General features: G+C 43.1%; 1 protein-coding gene across 1 annotated transcript in view; it reads right to left on the bottom strand.

Annotated features, from left to right (window-relative positions):
- Positions 1 to 6,046: 6,046 nt before the first annotated feature.
- LOC114042378 (zinc finger protein 883-like) overlaps positions 6,047 to 21,398 on the bottom strand; it is a 15,738-nt gene continuing 386 nt past the window's right edge. The window contains exons 2-5 of the mRNA XM_027861062.1: positions 20,120 to 20,207; positions 11,841 to 11,967; positions 10,616 to 10,711; positions 6,047 to 8,050 (exon numbers count right to left, since the gene is read on the bottom strand). Coding sequence (XP_027716863.1) covers positions 6,474 to 8,050; positions 10,616 to 10,711; positions 11,841 to 11,967; positions 20,120 to 20,128 — 1,809 coding nt within the window. The 5' untranslated portion in view covers positions 20,129 to 20,207 and the 3' untranslated portion in view covers positions 6,047 to 6,473. The remainder of the gene's footprint in view (positions 8,051 to 10,615; positions 10,712 to 11,840; positions 11,968 to 20,119; positions 20,208 to 21,398) is intronic.

The raw sequence follows: 21,398 nt of genomic DNA, 5'->3' as shown, positions 1-21,398 counted from the left end.
AGCAGCCTTCTTTCTTTCCTTCCCTCTCTGTCACTCCATCCCCTTTCTCCACGACTTTGCACCGGCCATCCCTCATGCCTCGAATGCAGTCCCTCTTACCTTTACCTCACAGTATCTTCCTTTAAGATGCAGCTCAGGTAATACTTTCTACAGGAAACTTTTCCTGATTCCCAACCACTAGTGTGCTGTCTTCAAAATTACATTTAACTATGCTGTGTATGTAACTCCATATACATATGCTTTAATATATATGTACATTTTATACGTACTTGTCTCCCCACTTATATGTCAGCTTGTGCATGGCGATGGTTTCATTCATCGTAGCACCTGGCATAGTGCCTGGCACATAGCGAGATCTTAACAAATTCTTGTTGATGATTGCTTATCATCTTCCCCGGATACTCTCCTCTTTAGGTTGTGTGACACTAATGTCTTTTGGTTTTCCTTCTCTGGTCACTCCCTGCACAACTGCTAGGGCCCTTCCTCCCCACTTACCTTATACTTAAATATTTTGTATTTATTTTTTATATTTATTCTGTATACACTTGTTTATGCATAGGTTGTCTTTTCCATTAGAATGTAAGCTCCTTGACACAGGGACTGTTTAATCCTTTGCATTTTTATCCTCAGTGCCTGACATAAAGTCTAGCACATAGCAGGTACTTAGTATGGGCTTCTTCATTGATGGATACATAGACTTCTGTTCCTGACTTCCTTGCCCTTTCGCTGCTCACGTCTTTTCAAACTCAAACTCTGGATTGTTCCAGATATTTACCTCCTCCATTCCTAGTTCCATGCTGCTGGATGAAGTCCTTGATTGAATCAAATGGGACCATGATAAATGCATCTAATCTCAACAGGATTCTCTTTGCTATAAGGCATAACCTAATCGTTCTCCATCATTCTCCCCACCGATGCTGTTACAAAGCTTCCCTTCAGTCATCAGGCCTCTAATAGCACTTTCCCCTCCTCAGCGGAGAATGATTAGGTTATGCCTTATAGCAAAGAGAATCCTGTTGAGATTAGATGCATTTATTATGGTCCCATTCTTCACTTCACACTTTACTGAGAAAATAAAGGCTAACTGCTAAGTGCTCTTTTCTCCCCTTTTCTACATCTCAAGCTACTTTGAAGTTATCTTTCATTCTCTCTTCCTTGACTCCAAACTCTGATAAAGAGGTGGCATTTCTCCTCACTCTTCCACATTTGCCCTCGCTCCTACCTTCCCTCCTCTCCAGTGATTTGCCGTTGCTCTGCTATCCCCTCTATCTTCAATTTCTTCCCGTTTACTGGTTCCTTCCCTCCTGCCTATAAACAGGCCCAAGTCTCCTTCATCCTCAAAGAAAAAGCTCTCATTAGATCATATTGTACTTTCAAATTATCACTTTATCTCCCCTCCCTTCGCAGTCAAACCCTTAGAACAAGCAATCTACAATGGTTGCCTCCACTTTCTCTTCCGTTCCTCACTTATCAACACTCTGCATTCTGCCCTCCGGCTTCACCACTCAGCTGAAATGTCGTTAAAGTTCTCCCAATTGCCAAAGCCGACGGTCTTTCCTCAACGCTCATCCTTCTTCACCTCTTTGCTGCATTTGATGTTGTCGACTCCCCTATCCCGGGCACTCTCTCTCCTCTGGACATTGCTCTCTTTGGGTTCTCACCACTCCTTTCTGACCTTTCTTTCTGTCTCCTAGTTTATCATCCATACAACATTTCATAAAACATATACACTATTGTGGTCATTCTGTAAAAGGCCATCATCTGCTTACTTGGCTCTGCTTCAGTTTGTTCAAGTCTTCCCAAGTCTCTGAATTATTCATGAGTTCTTGAAGTGCAATAAAACTCCATTATCACCACATACCAAAATTTGTTCAGCCATTCCTCAATCAGTTTGCATTTCTACTTTTGAAAATTGTTCATATCCTTCAATCGCTTATCAATCAAAAAGTGTCTTTTAGTCTTATAAACTTGCATTAATTTGCTATCTTGGATAACAGGATTTTATCAGACATTTTTGATGCAAGAATTTCTCCCCATAACCACTAACTATTATCTTTATTCTACCTACATTGATTTTGTTTGTGCAAAACCTTGAGTTTATATAATTTAAATGGTCTATTTCATCCTTTGTAATCACTTAGATTTCTTGTCTGGTTAATAATTCCCTCTCAGACCATGACTGACAGGTACTTTCTTCCATTCTCATCCAATTTTAAAATAGCATATCTTTTTATATTGATTGCTTACATATCCAAAGGTTATTGTGGTACATACACTGATTTAGATGCTAGTCTAAAGCTATTTTACTCCAAACTGTTTATGAGTTTTCCTAAGGTTTTCCCCCCAAATAGGGAGTTCTTTTCTTAGTACATTATATTCTTGGGTTTACTGAATACTATGCTACTGTTTATTTCTACATCTTATTTACCTAGACTATTCCACTGGCCCACTTTTTTATTTTTAACCAGCACCAAGATTTTTGATGATTATTGCTTTACAATATAATTTGAGATCCATCATTATTGGTGTTTTTTTCCCTCCATTATTTTCTTTGCCATTGTTGACTGTTAAGTTCTTCTAAAGGAATTTTGTTAGTTCTCTACAAAATGACCCTGTTGGTTTGACTCATATAGCTTTCAATCAGTAGTAGGTTATTTTGGGCAGTATTGCCATTTTTGTATTTTTTTTTTTGTGAGGCATTTTTGGGGTTAAATGACTTGCCCAGGGTCACACAGCTAGTAAGTGTTATGTGTCTGAGGTCAGATTTGAACTCAGGTCCTCCTGACTCCAGGGCCAGTGCTCTATCCACTGCACCACCTAGCTGCCCTGCCATTTTTATTATATTGACATAGCCTAAATATAAACAACTCCAATTATTTAAGCCTTCTGATATCTCCATAGTGTCTTTTTTCAATTCCACTTTTCCTCCTTTCCTTTTTCTTTCTTTCCCTCTCTGTTTCAGTATCTCACCCTCCCTACGGGTTAACATGGGCCTGATCCCATTATTGGCCAACTGGGAACTTTGGCCTACTGTTTCTGACCTAGGCTGGTTCACCCCTCCGTAGGCAACCTGGATGACCCTGCTCTCTAGGGTTCACCATATTGTTGCTGGACTAAATCTGGACACCTGATTAGCTTAGCTCACTGCAGCTCAGGACTCCTAGGCTTGAGAACTCCACTAGGCTCAGTCTCCCTGGTAGTTGGGATTACAGGTATATGCTCTCACATCCGGGGGCAGTTGTAGCACTATAAATCTTGCATGTCTTGGCAGACTGCCCATTTCCTCTCAGTCCTAACAGTGTTGAGTTGTATCATTTTAAGCTGTTTTAAAAAATTTATAGGTGTATGGTGGTGTCTTACACCTTTGAGATATCAGGTGGTACTTCGAGGCAACAAGGGAGTATGACGTGATCCTTAACCTGGGGTCCATATATGTATTTTTAAAATATTTCGACAACTTCATTTAATCAGTTTCCTTGGTAATACTGCGAGGTTTATTTTCTGCATTTAAAAATTTATTCTGGAGAGGTCTAGAAGTTTCACCAGATTGTCAGAGGTATCCATGAAAAAAAAATGTCGGAGCTAGCTCAAACAAGCTCTAGAGCTCTTCAATTTTTAGTGACTATTTAGAGAAATACAAACTAAAAGAACTCTGAGGTGCCACCTCACACTTATCAGATATTGGCTAATATGACAGAAAAGGACAATGACAAATGTTGGAGAGAAATGTGGAAAACCTGGAACACTAACGCACTGTTGGCAAAGTTGTGAACTGATCCAACCACTCCAGAGAACAATTTGGAACTATGTCCAAAGGGCTATAAAACTGTGTATACCCTTTGACCCTGCAATACCACTACTAGGTCTGTATCCTAAAGAGATCAAACAAAAAGGGAAAGGACCTATATGTATAAAAATATTTACAGCAGCTCTTTTTGTGGCAGCAAAGAATTGCGGATAGAATGTATGTCCATCAAATGCAGAATGGTTGAATAAGCTGTTGTATATGATTGTGATGGAATACTATTGTGCTCTAAGAAATGATGAGCGGGAGGACTTCAGAAAAACCTGGAAAGATTTGTATGGTCTGATGCTGAGTGAAGTGAGCAGAATCAGGAGAATACTATACACAATAACAGTAATATTGTATGATGATCAACCGTGAATGACTTAGCTATTCTCAGCAATACAATGGTCCTAAAATATTCTGAAGGACTTAACGATGAAAAATGCTGTCCACTTTCAGAGAAAGAACTGATGGGAGTCTGAATGCAAACTGAAGCATACTTTAAAAAAAAAACTTTATTATTCTTGGCTTTTTTTTTTTTTGGTGTTTTGCAACATGGCTAACATGGAAATATATTTTGCATGACTGCACATGTATAATCTGTATCAAATTGTTTGCCTTCTCAATGGAGGGAGAGAATTTGGAATTCAAAATCAAAAAAACAACCATTAAAAATTTTTGTTTACATGTCACTAAGAAAAATAAAAATTAAATGGAAAAAGAAAAAAAATTCAGTGTGAGCATTTATACCTCAGGAATCACTACAAATCAAGAATTGGTTTGTTTTGCTGATTGTCAAGATTTAATAAAATGGAGAAAATGTTAATAATGCATATTAAACCGAGATCTGTCTTCCACATAAATTTTCTTTTTTGGAAAACTGGTTGGTAAACACTCAGCAGCATATCTCTGGGATCCATGACACAAAAAAGGTGAATGGTTCCCGGAGTAGTGGATAGACAGCTGGCCTCAAAGTCAAGAGGACCTGGGTTCAAGTTTTACCTCTGACATACAGTGGCCATGTGACCCTCCCTAAGTCATTTAACTCCCAGGTGCCCCAGGCAACTCTGAGACTCTGAGTTGGACAGAAGGCTCAGATCTGTACTGCAAGAAGAAGCTGCTCAGGGGGAAATTCCTTTGCTGCTGTTCACTCATTCAGTTGTGTCCAACTCCTTGTGACCCCATTCCTACACCAATGACATCAGAGGTCTGGTTGTCTATAGGATCTGCTTGTGTGCTACCTTCTGGAGCTGGCTCGGGTTGATATAGGGTTTCTACTCTCATATGCTTGTAGGACTCTTTGAATTCTGGGAAAATGGAACATATGAACAACGAAAGAGAGGCCTTCCCTCCCATGATGGGAAGGGAGGGCAAGAACCACAAATGTGGAGATGATCCAGGATTACAGAGGCTGACTGCAGATGACAGCGCCAGATGACATGCACGCCACTGGTGCAGCTGCTCAAGAAGAAAATGAGGACCCAGATACGGGCCTAGAGGACCATTCAAGCAGGGACTGCCATTACAGACCATTTGGAATGTCCCACGTAGAAGTCAATACCAAGCGTTAAATCTGTTAATACCGAGAAACTTGATAACTGGATGGAATGTGTGTTGCCTGATTGAGAGGAAATGAAATGACTTTTGGTGTTATAATGTCACCTCCTCAGTTATAGTATTAGGTATCACTATGTAATCATGAATAGTAACTCTTCCCTTAACATCCATCTTCCTTCCCACTCTTTAGGCCTTCCTGTAACCATCGGCAATGCTTGAGTGGTGGTTTTTCACTCCAAGGCCTCTCACAGTCATTGACCATGAAAAGGCTTCAGAGCGGTTTGACTTTTCTGATAGTGAGGAGTGTGTGCCAGCCTAACGCCTTTCCAAACGCATCACTTTCACGAGCTTTCACTCTAGTAGGAGTTCTCCAGGGACAAGAAGATGAAAGCATCTTTTGCCATATTTGTCACATTTACAGGGTTTCCCTCAACTAAAAATTCCACATATTACCTGAAGAAAGTAGAATCTTTGAGAGCAGGGATTGCTTAATTTTTGTCTTTCTATACCCAGTGAGTAGCACAATGGCTTACATAAACAGAATACTTAATGTCTGTGGAATTTTAATTCCATTTCATCCATTCCATAGACGGAGCACTGGACCTGGCATCAGAGAGACCTGGGTTCAAATTCAGCCTCAGACACTTCCTAGCTGTGTGCCCTGGGGAAATCACTGATTTCTCATGGTCTCATCTTCCTCATCTGAAAAATGGGGATGATAAAAGCACCGACATCCCAGGTTTGTTGTGATGATCAAATGATATATTCGTATAGCACTTTGCCATCCTTAAAGCGCTATATAAATGTTAGCAAATATTATTTATAAGGCTTCTTCTCCAGAATAAATTTTCTTATGTCTTAACAAATCCTGAGCCCACATTAATTCTATCCTTAAGGTTTCTCTCTAGTATGAATTCTCTGATGTACAGCATGGGATGATCTCTGGAAGGCCTTCCCACATTTATTACATTTACAAGGCTTCATTCCATTCTGAATAGATAGATATCTGATAAGGTCTCAGTTCCATCTAAAAGGCTGCCCGTGCTAATTACATTTATAATGTTCTTATCTGGTTTGAATTATCAGAACTGTAAGAAATGAGCTCCAGATGAAGGCCTTCTCATATTCATTACATGTATAAAAATGTCTCTCCAGGATGGATTTTCTGATGGTTAATAATTTCTGTGTCCCGACTGAAGACTTTTCCAAATTCACTGCATTCAAAAACTTTCTCACCAGTGTGAATTCTCTGATGGTAAATAAGAGGGGAGTGTTGGACAAAGGCTTTACCACATCCATTCCACTCACGGGACTTTTCTCTACTATGAATTCTCTTATGTACAGTAAGGTGTCCACTCTGACTGAAAGCCTTCCAACATTCATTACATTTATAAGGCTTCTCTCCAGTGTGGATTCTCTGATGACAAATAAGGGCTGTGTGCTGGATGAAGGCTTTACCACATTCATTACATTCATGAGGTTTCTCTCTGCTATGAATTCGTTTATGTAAAACAAGGGATGAGTTCTGGGTGAAGGCTTTCCCACATTCGTCACATTTATAAGGCTTCTCTCCAGTATGAATTATTTGGTGTCTAAGAAGTTCTGAGTTCCAGCTAAAAGTCTTCCCACACTGACTACATTCATAAGGTTTCTCTCTAGTATGAGTACTGTGATGTACAGTAAGAGATGAACTACGGGTGAAAGCCTTCCCACATTCGTCACATTTATAAGGCTTCTCACCAGTATGAATCCTCTGATGTAAAGTAAGAGATGAACTCTGGGTGAAAGCCTTCCCACATTCATTACATATATAAGGCTTCTCTCCAGTGTGAATTATTTGATGTCTAATAAGTTCTGAGTTCCAGACGAAGGCTTTCCCACACTCACTACATTCATAAGGTTTCTCTCCAGTATGAATTTTCTGGTGTCTAATAAGTTCTGAGCTCTGGCTAAAGGCCTTCCCACATTCATTACATTCATAAGGTTTCTCTCTGATATGGATTTTCTGATGGGTAGTAAGTGATAAGTGATCTATGGAGGTTTTCCCATATTCATCACCTGCATAATATTTATCTTCATTATAAATTTTCTGCTGATAAATCAGCTTTGCATTCTGGCTGAAGGTCTTCCCACATTGGCTATCTTCATAAGGGTTGTCTCCAGTATGAAGTTGGGGGTGTTCAGTAAGGGCTGTGCCCCAGCTGAAGGCTATCTCACATTGATTACATTCATACGATTTCATTCCTGTATGTTTGCCATAATACTGAGTATGATCGAGCTGATAATTAAAGTGTTCCCCACGTTCATCATACCTGGCATGTTCTTTCCTGGATGTCCCTTTAACATACTGAGTTAGGTTTGAATACGGTGGGAAGATCTGGCCATGTGTATCATGTCCATCACGACTGTCACCTATAGAAATGCTCCCTTGGAGAGAAAAGCCCGACTCCCTATTGGAGCTCCTTCCACACTGACTCCATCGCTGGCCTCTTCCTCTGTTCAGGGTCTTTCTGGGGGTAACTGCTAATTTCCTGGAAGGACTCTCCTGGCTGTCTTGGGTCTTGCCTGACCTGATAACACAAGCCCACGCTTCTCCCAACTCAAAATTCCAAGGCCTGTTGGGGATGACATTCTTCCTGGATGACTCTTCTGGAGAAATGGACTGCTCTGGAGTAGATCCTCTGATGTGAGGCCTCAGCTCCCAATCTGAGGGAAGGAAAAACATAAATACATCTTCTTCCTGCTACTAGGGAAATGAAATGACTTTACATTTAGGCTCACCTCTTTCCTCAAAGAGGAGAATAATCGTCATCTTTGAAAGGAAGAATCAATGCTAACAAAATCTCACAACCACACTTTCAAAGAGGGATCTGCTTTACAAAGGACAGTCAAATACATGATAACCCCAAGTCCTTCCAGCTCCCCTGCAATATAAGCAAGGCAGAGACTATTATTATGTTTCATAGGCGAGCAAAGTTAGGCACAAAATAGTTAAAGAGATGACCAGGGTGCCCAAGGCCCCTGCTGGGACACAAGAACCGAGAGCTCGCTCGTGTTAGCTTTCAGCAGACAGAAGCCAAAGGTGTTCAATGTATGTGGAGCCAGCCCTTCCTAAACCTAAGGAGGCCATATACATGTATAAGTTACCATTGTCATCATCAGGCAGTCCCAACATAAGTACCACCTTTCAGTACTTAAAGAATTTGCAAATACAACAGAGACAACTCTGTTATTAACACGGGAGAAATCATGAGGATCAAGAAAGGCCACCTGAAGAATGGGGTGAGGGGACTGCGATGATCTTGGACAGGAGGAATTCAGGAAACCACAAACGGCCAAGTTCGACACAGACAGCTGATTGAATTCCAGAGTAGACTACAAAGCACGGTGCCTATGCTCAATGGAAATGGAAGGGTGAAAATCAGCCACACCAGACTAATAGTGCTGTCTTTGCTGCACTTCCATCAGACTCAGCGGCCATAATATACTTGGCCTTCTGCTACCTATCTGAGAAAATCTTCCATGACAGAAGGCATGGCAGACGAGGGGGTGGAGAGTGGACACGTCCCAATGGCTCTCAGGTCTTTTTTCTGAAGAGCTGTTGAATGAACTGTTATCTGGACACACCTCCTCCACGCAGTTAATTTTTTTTTAACCCAACATTGAAGTTAACATGCATCCCACCTATTTTTCATTCTATTCTATTTAGTCCAACGTTCTAGGTTATTGGCCCCTTTCACCCCATCCTGAAGAAACTGCCATATGATGACACAGTCATACAAAGAGGCATGTTTTGCTATAGAACTTTACCTCTTCCTTTTACTTATACCATAATGGCCCAGAGGCAGTGAAAATCTCCTCTCTGTCTTGTATCCCTCTCAGGGATCAGGATGGTGCCACAGACCTATTAAGCAAGGGAAAAGTAGGTAGAAACATGGCCAAAGAGACTCCCAAAGAATGGAGAAGGAGAAAGAGCTAGGCGTTACTGAAGACCACTCTTTCTCCAAGGATAAAGTTAAATATTAGGCAAATATATTTTCAGGAATTGGGTCGTAACCTCAGCTTAGCTACCCCCTCTCTGAGCCCTCCACACTCTTACTTGACTTTACAGAGAGAACCTTGGGACTGACAGTTAACTGTCACATGGGGAAGAGTCCGTGTGAGGCACTAAGAGAGGACCCACCAACATCATTCCTGAAGAGACCTAGATAAGTAACAGATAATTAACTGTCAAGAGAGAGCAAATCTATGAGGCATTTGAAGAGTTTGCTGTCTTCTTTTAAAGATGTTAACTGTCATATGATGGAGAAGATATCATATGGAGAAGACAGAGGAGAATTCGTGAGGAGAAAGAGTTTAACATTCTTTCACTCCTGATGAGAAAATGGACTTAAATCTCCTTCTGTGGAGAAAGCAGTTAGTTGACATTTCTGAGAGGAATTGAGACCAATATTCTGATGAGAACTGACTGGTCACCCAGGGGTTCCAATGTTTGAGGAGTTGGCAGTTGACGAGTGAGAGGAAAATGACTTTTTCCTTCACCCACTTTCCTAGAACATAGGAGTGACTTTGGCCATGACTGTCATCAACACTTAAAACATTTAAAAATCAACATTTAAAACATACTCTTTTATGATTCTTTCTTATTGGCAACTGTTAATATAATTAATCTATTAATATATTTGACAATATTAATATATTGTTAATATATAATACTGTTAATATAATTATAAAGCCAATAACAGTGACGTATGTTAAACCTATCAGATTGGGGTTTGAGAATGAAAGCAGAGAAATAACCTAGGAGAGGAGCTTTTCCCAATTCTTCTGAGGTAGGGTTGAAGTTAATTTGTTGATTAACTAATTAAAGAGATTTTGCATTTTAGTCATTTTAATGGCATTATCAGAATGTACACTCCAATAGCCTTTGGACCTGGTGAGAGAAGGAATAAGGTAATAAGTTAGTATCAGAGTGACAGGATGGGTTCAGAGTGTTTGTCCTCCAGAGTACATGACAGGTATTGGATGATATTCCCACACCTCCCAATAGGAGTTGCACCGTTTAGGGTCTTGTTTATGGGATCTCTACATGCTGAGTGTAGATGCCTACAACAGAGAAAGAAGCTCTAGGAAAGACCTCGTGCTGGACAACATACGTTCTTCCCCACTAGACTGGCTGGGAAGGTACTTTGAGGAGAGTTTCCTGTCCCACCTTTCCAGAAAATGATGCCTTGAGCTAATGGCCACAGTGGGCTGCTTTTACTCACTCACCTGGACGGGAAGCTGCTGGGTCTTCTCCCTCCAGCGTCCCTGGAACTTGGCCCTGCTCCAACTGGAAGATCACATCCGCTTTGCCAACTGGAAGCCCTGCTCAAGGTAAATAGGGAACTGCTGAGAAGAGAGGGAACCTCAGAACTTGGACCTTTTCAGGGAAAGCAGCCCATACTAGGAAGTACCAGAGTGCTGTCCACAGGACCCCTGAAGGATAATCGGTATGGTGCTTCTGGGAAACTGTGAAGTGGAAGGGGGTAGGGAAATGGGCAGGGATGGATCACTCAGCCAACTGAGGATCAGAAAGAAAATCATCTCCCATCTGCCAGTGTTTGCATTGGGATCTGGGGGAAATGGGGTCAGATTATGCCTAAGATTGAGAGCTGGATGGACCTCGGGGGCCACTGTCTTCATTCTCCAGGTTAGGAAGCTAAGGCCCAGGAAGAGGAAGGGATCTGCCCAGGGCCACACATGCGGTCTACATCAGGGGCAAGATCAGACAGGAGGAGCCATCTGTCCAAAAGTGAAATGGATCAGGCTGCCACCGGACGGAGCACCTTGGCCACGAGGTGGCGCCGCAGACAGAGAGTCAACCGCCCGGAATCGGGAAGTCATGAGTTCAAATCCTGATTCAGATTCTTAGCGCTGTGTAACCCTGGGCAAGTCATTTAACCTCTGTTTGCCTCAAGTTCCTCATCTGTAAAATGGGGACAAGAGGAGCACCTGCTTCACAGGGTTATTGTGAGGATAAAATAACACGTGAAGTGCTTTGGAAACCCCATGGTGCCATAGAAATGTTTTCACCATCATCATGGGCTCCCCTTCACTGGGAGACGTTAAACCAAGCCGCTCCTCAGGCCGGGCAGGGGTTACCTAGATGGCCTCTGGGGCCAGTTCCAATTCTGAGGTTGCATGATCCTAATTCTAGCTGCATCCAAAATGACACAGAACACACATGCAAAAGACCCCACAACAAGTCAAGGAAGACTTTAATTTCCAATTATGCACTACAAAGAAACATCAGAGGAGAACAGGGAGCACAAGGGAGGCACCCCATCTTTCAGCCCCCAAAGGATCAGGAATCTCTGGTCTCTGACAATCGCTAAACATTAAAAATCTTGTACAACATGGAGGAAGGGAAGGGAAAAGAACTTCCGTCCAGGAGCTGAGGCGGGGGCTCCAGGCTGGGCTGGGAAGGGGTGGGTGGAGGGGGTGCGCTCCTTACCCAGGGAGACCAGGTTCCTATAGTTCTCCAGCATCACCTCCTTGTACAGTTTCTTCTGAGAGGCGTCCAGGAAGCACCACTCCTCCTGGCTGAAATCCACAGCCACATCTTTGAACGACACAGATGCCTGAAACGCCCAAGAAGGTAGGAGTGAAAGATGGAAGGGCCTTTAGACATCATCTGGTCCAACTCCTTCTTCTGAGACGCTGAAAATTCAGGGACTTGCCCAAAGGCCACACCTCAACTAAGAGGCAGGGTCAGGATGGGAATCCAGATGATCTAATGGCCAGTCCCAGCTCTTTCTACTAGTCTATGCTGCCTTCTGTCTTCAGCTCTGAATACTGTCAGGGAGACCCAACTGAGCCTTGCACCTCACTCTAATCACACAACTGGCGACACCCTGGTGTCCTGTATTTTATCATTACATATGCAACAGTCACACCTGAGAAGCAATCACACCAAAGAGATTAATTTCTAGGTAGAGATAATATAGCAAACACTCTCCATTCCTAACTGGTGCTATTTCTTTATATCTATATATCTATCTATATATCTATATTTATATATCTATATATCTCTATATATATCTATATATCTATATTTATATACACACACTGTACATATATAATTTTTTCCACTTAACAGTATTTTATTTTTTCCAATTACACGTAAAGATGGTTTTCAACATTCACTTTTATAAGATTCCGAGTTACAAATTTTTTCTCCCTCCCCTCCTCCCTCCCTAAGACAGCAAGCAATCTGATATAGGCTATGCATGTACAATCATATTAAACATGTTTCCACATCAGTCATGTTGTGGTTTTTTTTTTTGTTTGTTTGTTTGTTTTTAGACAATTGGGGTTAAGTGACTTGCCCAGGGTCACACAGCTAGTAAGTGTCAAGTGTATTTGGTCTGAGGCCGGATTTGAACTCAGGTCCTCCTAACTTCAGGGCCGGTGCTCTATTCACTGCACCACCTAGCTGCCCCTATTAGTCATGTTGTGAAAGAAGAATCAGAACAAAAGGGAAAAAACACAAGAAAGAAATTAACTTAAACCACCCACCTGTGGGTGGGATGTAGCCTCATGGTGTTCTTGTACTTGTCACATTAAGACTCTACATTTATCCCTGTTCCCTTTCTTCTCATTCGATTCAGTCTAAAGTTCCAGACTCGGCATCCTAAAGATGCCATTCAATCTACCAGTTCTCCTTTGCATCACCACATTCGAGAAGGCTGTCATCTGTGCCCTGACCCAAGGCATCAATTGTAAGAAGGTCCCAGTGCAAAGCACAGAGCCCTGGGGCAGTCCAGTAAAGACCTCCCTTCCAATGTGACACTGGCTACTCTTTCCTTCTGTCTGTTCAACCAATTCCAAATCTTTCTTACTAGGCTATCAACTAACCCACATCTTTCCATCTTTTCTCCATGAACAATCTTCAGCTCATCAAAAAAGCTAGCCAAGTTCTCACTTACTGATCTACCATTTCAGCAATTAGGCCCCAAAGTAAATAAGAGTAGCCCAGCCTGATCCATTCCCAATGACTCCATGTTGACTCTTTGGGATCATTGCTGCCCTGTCTAGATGTTTTAGGGGAATACTGCATATGGTGTCTATGAATTAGACTGTAATACAATGGGATGGACTCAGAACTGGCTGGCCAGACTCAAAGAGTAACTGTTAATGGTTCACTGTCAACATGGCAGAAGGTTTTCAGTAAAGGACTCCCCCCCACACCCAGGGATCTGTGCTTAGTCCTGCGTGGTTGAACTTAATTTTAGTAGCTTGAATAAAGGCATAAATGGCATGTCCATAACATTTGCAAATAACACAGAATTGGGAGGCATAGCTAACACAGTGGATGACAGACTCAGGATCTAAAAGGAGCTTGACAGACTAGAACAGGGGTGGGGAACCTGTGGCCTGGAGACCACATGTGGCCCTCTAGGTCCTCAAGTGCGGCCCTTTGACTGAATCCAAACATCACAGAACAAATCCCCTTAATAAAAGGATTTGTTCTGGAAAACTTGGACTCAGTCAAAAGGTCTCCCCCAAGGATCTAGGCCACATGTGGCCTCAAGGCTGCAGGTTCCCCACCCCTGGACTAGAGTACTGGGTCGAATCTATTCAGATGAGATTCGATAGGAAGAACTGTAAATTCACATACTTGAGTACAAAAAAAATCCACTTCATAAGTACAATATGGGGAAGGCAGCAACAGAGGGCAGCTATTCTGAAAAAAAGATCTTGAGGTGTTAGTAGAGTATAAGCTCTTTGAGTAAGCAGTGTGAGAGGATGGCCAAAAAGCCCTAATTTTACCATGTACCACATTATGAGAGGTAGAGTTTCCAGGACTAGGGAGGTGATAACCTCACTGCACTTGGCCCTTGTCAGGCCTCATTTATGTTCTGTTCTGGGTGCCATGGTCTAAGAAGGACAATCATAAGTGGGAGAATTTCCAGAAAAGAGCAACCACAGCGGTCAAGGGCTTGGAGTCCACGCCAAAGGATCAGCTGGAGATACTGGTTTTATTTAGTGTGGACAATAAGAAGACTGGGGTTGGGGGGCAGAATATGATATCTGTATTCAAACATCTAGTTGAAAGACTGTCACATGCAGGAAGAATTAGATTTATTCTCTTTGGCTGTAGAAGACAGAAACAGAGGCGACGGCAACATGTTACAAAGAGACCGATTTAAACCGAATGTAAGAAAACCTTCCTGACAATGAAAGAGCAGTCCAAAAGCGGAACATTTCCATGGGGTCTAAAGCACGTATGTTACACTGGAGATTCTTTCTGGGCTGAACTAGATGGCCAACAAAGTCCCTTCCAACTCTCAAATTCTGTGAGGCTACGAGACTTTGGCAGCAATTCGCAGGCTATTCTGAGTGGACAAGAGGGTCAGTCATAGGTTAGAGGATGCCACGTTAGGTGGGTTTGGAGGTGGTTAGAAGACTTCACTCAAAGAGGAGTCATCAGTGGCGCCATGTTGCTTTGGAAGGACTCTAGTGAGAGTGGCTCAGGGTGAGTGTTTGGTCCTGGGCTGTTACACATATACATACCTCGAAAATCTGTGATCCTATGAACTTGGTTTTTTTTTTTAATAACAAGTAACATAATCTCTACCCTAATGGAGCTTCCATTCTAATAGGGGAAGACAACACATGTAGGAGGTGGCGTTTGGATCAGGGAAGTCATGGGGATGGTACTAGAAGTTACAGGGAAACTGAGTGATGATGGAGGTATCTCTTCCAGGAATGGGAGTATCAAATGGTCACTTTTTCAGAGCTAGAGTTGCAAGGGGATGGAGGGAAGGGTATGTGAGCACTGATAGTCTGGGAGGAGCACAGCAGGTCTGGGAGAGGAATGCTCACCAATCAGAAGCCTGGAGTCTCAAAGACGAAGGCAGTGTGCAGAGTTGGACAGTGAGGCTAGAGAGTAAGAGCTTGGAACGATGAAAATGGCCACTTTGAGACAACCCAATATTCTTTCAAGGCTCAGCTCGTGTCACCATCTAAAAAAGGTTGTTTTCCTGATGCCTTCCAGTTCTTAGTGGCCATTCCCAAAATTATTTTGTATTTACTCGGCATGCATCTTGTATTCACTTACCTGTGTTTATGTTATTTCCTCCAATTAGAATATAACCTTCTTGAAGACAGGGACCATTAGATTTTTGCTTTTCAATCTCCAGCCCCCAATACAGGGCCTTCCACATAAGAGGCATTTGATAGTGCAAATAAGGAATCTCATCAAGTGGCTGCATTATTTGAATTCATGCTTTACATTTCCCTTGGGTTGGAAGCAATTGCTGTAACGTTGAAGGATGGGGAATTTTAATATATGTGATCACTTCATGGGATTCATTATCTGAACTAATTGGGACCTGGCTGTATAATTCTCTCTCCTTTATCCTTCCCTTTTTTGGGTGTAAGGATAAAGGAGAGGATTACATAGCCAGGTCTCACAAAAGGAGTTAGATAGGACACCTTCTTTCTCCAGCACAACCCAGGAAACTCACTTGAGATAATCTTGTCATTCTGGAAGATCTCATCAGCCTTGGGAAACCACTTCATCAGGCTCTTACCTTTCTCACCCTCTCAGGATCAGGATCAGAGGGTGGGGTCATGAGCTCCAAACCTCCATTTAAGGAAAGAGCTCAGCTCAGACACCTCCTTATTTCTTACCTCCATGTACTACCTTGGGGCTTCTCTGACTGACTTCTCCACTATGCCCCCAGGAAGATCATCATTGGGATAATGACCTCCCCTGCCCCCAAAACACACACACTTTTCAGCTTCCTTTTGAGGTTTGTCTTCCTCTATTACAGTGTAAGCTCCTTGAGGGCAGGGACTGTCTCTTTTTTCTGCATCTACATCCCCGGCTTAGCACAGTGCCTGGAACAAGGTAGATGCTTAAATAAATGTTTATTGACTATGACTACTTTTTGTGGCACAGGTATTAATTGCTCTTCAAAAGATTCACACAGTTGACTTGTAAATTTAACACCAGTCAGGGATTTCTTTCTTTAGTTCCTCAAATTTCTTTCCGAGATAGAGTTGTTTAGGAGGTCTTACATTTTGAAAATTTGGTGATTTTCCATTTTACACATTTTTATCCATTTCCTTATATGTTATTTTGTGGCTATAGGCTTCTGTAGTATATAAATCTTTTCTTCCCCCCTCTCTGTTATGAATTCACCCTATTCTTGATATTTAGCACAGCACAGGGCACACAGCAGGTACTTACTATCTGTTGACTTGATTCTTTTGAACACTTTATTAATTTGATTTTGCTGTGTTTATCATAAATTTTAACATTATCAATTTCACCTTAGCAATTCTGGATGTTTTTAAAAGACCAACTCTCAGCCTTTCTACAGTTTTTTTTTTCCTATTTATTCTATTTTTCTCTCATTGGCAAGATTTCATTTGTGCTTGTTTGAGGGTTATTTGACTTTTCTGATTTATTTCAGGCTCAGTTTATGAATGTTTTTTTTTAAATTTTGTTAATGTTTTTAGAAATACATTTTCCCTCTCAATTTTGCTTTAGCTTCATCCCCCAAATGCTGTCTCTTTATCATTCTCTTTAACATTTTAATCGATTGTTTGACTTACTCATGTCGATTTGAGAGGTATGCTTTCCTTCCTTAGAGGCCTTTAAAAGCTTATACCAAATCTGGTATATTGTAGTGGGAATTCCTTTTGTATAGGGTTGGATTAGATGGACATTGAGATCCTTTCCAACTGTCAAATTCTGAAATTCATCAATCAGAATGCCATTACTTCAGTCTAACTTTAAATTTATATTTTGTTTCTTGCCTTCACCACCATATTCTTATGTTGTGTTTGTGAAGGTCTTTAATATTGTGGCCTTTTTAGATTTATGTATGAGTTCTTTTCACCCTGGCACATAAGTTTTTCTAAAGGTAACATGTGATGGTAAGAATAGGTATATTCTTGAATATATTCCCATTCAGAAGTCTTCTAAATCTAATTTTCCTAACAATCTGTTTGTTCTGTGTTTTCTTTCCTGTTAGAGTTACCTGGTTCTTAAAAAAAAAAAAATTAAAGTCTCTAGTGTTAACCTTAACTCTGACTTTCTTTTCTTTTTTTTAGATTTATTTATTTTTTTATTTTGCTAGGCAATGGGGTTAAGTGACTTGCCCAAGGTCACACAGCTAGTAAGTGTTATGTGTCTGAGGCTGGATTTGAACTCAGGTTCTCCTGACTCCAAGGCCAGAACTCTATCCACTGCTCCACCTAGCTGCCCCAACTCTGACTTTCTGCTTCAAAAATCTGAAGGCTTTATCATTTGGTACAGACATATTTATTAATGACATAGTTTCATTGTTTATCGTGTCTTTTAAGAATGGAGTCTTCCAGTTTATGTCTTGATGTTGTATATTTTTTAATGTTGCCTTATCTTAAGTCCTGAATACAACTCATGCCTCTTTGCAAAGAACTCAGGAAAAGGACATTTAATTCCAGGCCCTCATTTTTCCCATGTCTCTAATTTTCACGTCTTTGCTCTTTTAAACTCTCCTGCCATCCTCTTGCTTTGTATTGGGAAATTTAGTCCCTTCCATAGCTCCCTATGTCCTGGTTGCCATTCAAAGCCCTTTACAACCTGGCTCCAACCTGTCTTTGGGGACTTAGACATTATTCCCCATCATGCACTGCACTCTCTCAGGGTAGCCAATCTCATCCACTGACTCTGTATCTTTGAACATGTTGTCCTTGTCTTCCACGCCCCCTGGAATGCCCCTTCTCCTCAACTCTAGGGTTTTTTAGAGCTCAACTTAAACAGCATCACCTATGAGAGGCCATTCAGAGTTTCCTGACCTTTCCTTCCAGCTGAACAAATGGAAGGGAGAAAGAAGGAAGGAGAGAGAGAGAGAAAGAGAGAGGGAGAGAGAGGGAAGGAAGGAAAGAAAGAGAAAAAGAGAGAGAGAGGGAAGAAGGAAGAAAGAAAGATAGACTTTTGCTTTTTGTGACATAGTATTCCAAGATCTCCTCTGTTTTTTTAATAGAAGCTACCAGGTCTTATGAGATCCTGATCATCTTTCACTCTCCCATATCTAATTGGTTGCCAAGCCCTTTACAAACTCTATCAATGCTACTTACAAGGAGGCCTAAGAGGATGCAAAGGGGCCTTCTTTCTGAGAGCACCTCCCATTTCCCGTCTCTATCTTGTTGGAATATGGTTGTCCCAACATTGAGGGCAGGGGCTGTGTTTTTGCCTTCCTTTCTACCCCAGTGTTTATCACAGTGCCTGGCACCTAGTAGACAGTTTATAAATGCTCGGGATAACTTTGGAGGGCAGCTGAGGTTGAGCACAGGAGATGGGGCGTGAGGGAGGGAGCCATAGAAAGCTGGAGGCTGATGGGCACACCATATTGGGTGATACCAGCCAGGACTCTGCTTCCGCCTGCAGGAGCCCAGGCCAAAGCTAAGAGATCACATTACCCTTTGGAGGCAGGGGTAACAGCAGTCACTCCTTAGTGACCTGGGGGGAGGAAGAGAACTCTGCCACCAGAGAGGGCCAGCCATGGCCTCCGGGCCCTGGCAGCCACCCCTCAGCCCTCATGCCAAAGGCGGCTTTCCAGGGCTTTTTTTATGGCACTATTTTACATTTAGGAGACAACAAATGTTCTCTCTCCTTGATCCCAGGGGCTTCCTCGTCACCCCAGCTTCCACAGAAAGGGAAAATTCTTTAAGGCTGGGGTTTTTAACCTCTGACGTATTAAGGATTCCTTCTCCGAATCATGTTTTTAACTGCATAAAATGAAAGATGAAGGATTACAAAGGACACTGACTATGTTGAAATACAGTTATTCAAATGTTTAAAAACAACAACAGTGTTTTCGGGCAGTTAGATGAGAGTTCTGGAGTCAGGAAGCCCAGAGCTCAAATCTGGCCTCAGACACTTACTAGCTGTGTGACCGTGGGCGAGTCACTTAACCCTGTTCGCCTCAGTTTCCACATATGGAAAAAGAGCCGGAGAAGGAAATGGCAAATGACTCCAGTATCTTTGCCATGGAAATCCCGAATGGGGACAGTCAGACGTGACTGAAACGACTGAACTGAAACAACAAAGCATCTCTCCTTTAAGGAGGAAAAAAAACCCAACCCAACAGTCTTCCTTCTCCTAATCTCTTGCTGTACCGGAAATATTAGCTTATGTTGGCAGCCTCCGGTTTTGTCAAGCAACGGAGACAGGCTCGGCGGTGGCGTGAAAGGACCACTACGGCATCGCCACGGTGGGGTCAAGCTACAGTGTGGCCAGCTGTGCTGTTCAGACCGATGCAGGCTTCAAGGCAAATAGTCTGTACGGACCTTTGGAGTGGGGGTGTCTCTAACTGTGCACACCTCACGTTTCTTTGGAGCTGCTGCAACTCTGCTCTGCAACAGTACAGGCACTGCAACGTCAACAGTTAGGGAGACAAAAGCTGGGATGCTGGACACTCTCGTCTGTCAGGAAGTGGTCAGCCACCCAGCAGTTAAATGGGGAAATGGCAGCCTTGATAGTCGTGCTCTTCCAGGCAGTTAGCCAAAGAGGGTGCCCTCCTCCACTCCTGCCGAGCTCAACTCTGGGAAAAAATATCTGTTAGGCTCCCCTAGTCAGGTCCCGAATCTTAAGGCTCCAGGGCAAAGCCATCTGAAAAGGAAGTCAGCCTAGGGTGCAAACAGCAGACGGCCCCAGGGTCCCTTCCAGGACTGGGATTCTTAAACTCAACTTAACCGAATGGGAATGGATAAATGTTTGTCGAATGAACTCACCTGGGCCATAACTCTCCCGATCCCAGAGGCCACTCCCTCCGGCTCCACGCTCCCCTCTCAGGCAAGGCCTGAATTTTCAAGGGCTGTGCTGGGGGGAGAGAAAGAGTCATTAGGGAGGATGGCTTTCCTTTCCTCTCAGATGGGCCGCCAGCAAGCCTGCCCAGAACCCCGGGAGTCAAGGAAGGCCTTCTGCCATTATCTTCATTTGACTGCGTTTGCCAGCCGAGGCTCGGTGAGTAGGACCGACCCAGAGGCCCTCGACTGGTCCGTGAGGCAGCCTCCCTTGAAATCCCAATCTCTTTCCTCGGAACTTGTTACCCAGCTGTCCACATCCCTGCACCTACTCTGCTCCAGAAGCTGAGCCCATAGACCTGTGCAATGCTGAGGGCAGGGCCCTCCTTGGGACTTCACTCTCTGCGGGTTCTTGAGCGAGGTTCAAAGGAAATCCTAGTCTCCCCAATAATTCCTCAGAAATCAAAACTGGGGGAGGGGAAAGATACCCAAACCACCAAAGGGAAACAGCAGGGATCAGATTTGGAAACTAAGAAATTCTAAAAGTAAGAAAAAAAAAATCCAACCACTCTCTCCCAGTTCCTAAACTTGGAGATCCTGGGACTGGAAAGGGGACAGGGCCTGGCCCTTCTCAAGCTGGTTCTGAATCTCACCTCCTCACTGCTGCCCACCTCCCAGGCCACAGCCTACCAGTGAAGAAGACCTCAGGAGAGGATCCAGCAGGACAGGGGCCTCTGGAGAAGACTGCTGGGGAGGGGGCAGGAAAGGGGCTGGGAGGAGCTAAGGGTTAGGAGTAAGAAGCTGGGATCTAGCCAAAGGGAGTGGGAAAAGGTAGAAAACTGGGGTCACTTGCAGGGGGGGCCTGGGCTGGGAGCAGCAGCGAGTGTGGGGTTCTTGATTCTGGATGGGGGATTTGGTTTACCTAGATCCCAATGGGGCAAAGACGAGGGAGAGGCCTGGGTCGCTAAAGGAGGATGAGAGGCAAGCAATACCTGAGCCCCTAGTGGGGATCAGGTTGGGGTCTTGGGGAAACCTGAGAGGAAGAATGGGGGCAGGAGACATCTCAGGGGATAAGGGGTAGGAGATGCCTGAGTCCAAATGAGGAGGCAAGGGATACCTGAGCCCTTGGGACGGATGAGTTACAGGATGGGTGTGTGTGTGTGTGTGTGTGTGTGTGTGTCTGAGGTGAGCAAGGGAATGCCTGGGTCCCTGGGGGACAAGGGATGCCTGGGATGGGGGTGGGGGTCACAGGGGCGCCTGGGTCCCT

The sequence above is a fragment of the Vombatus ursinus genome, unplaced genomic scaffold, assembly GCF_900497805.2.
Source record: "Vombatus ursinus unplaced genomic scaffold, bare-nosed wombat genome assembly UNPS02014417.1, whole genome shotgun sequence".
Taxonomy (NCBI): Eukaryota; Metazoa; Chordata; class Mammalia; order Diprotodontia; family Vombatidae; genus Vombatus; species Vombatus ursinus.
This window is presented reverse-complemented; position numbering and strand designations above follow the sequence as displayed.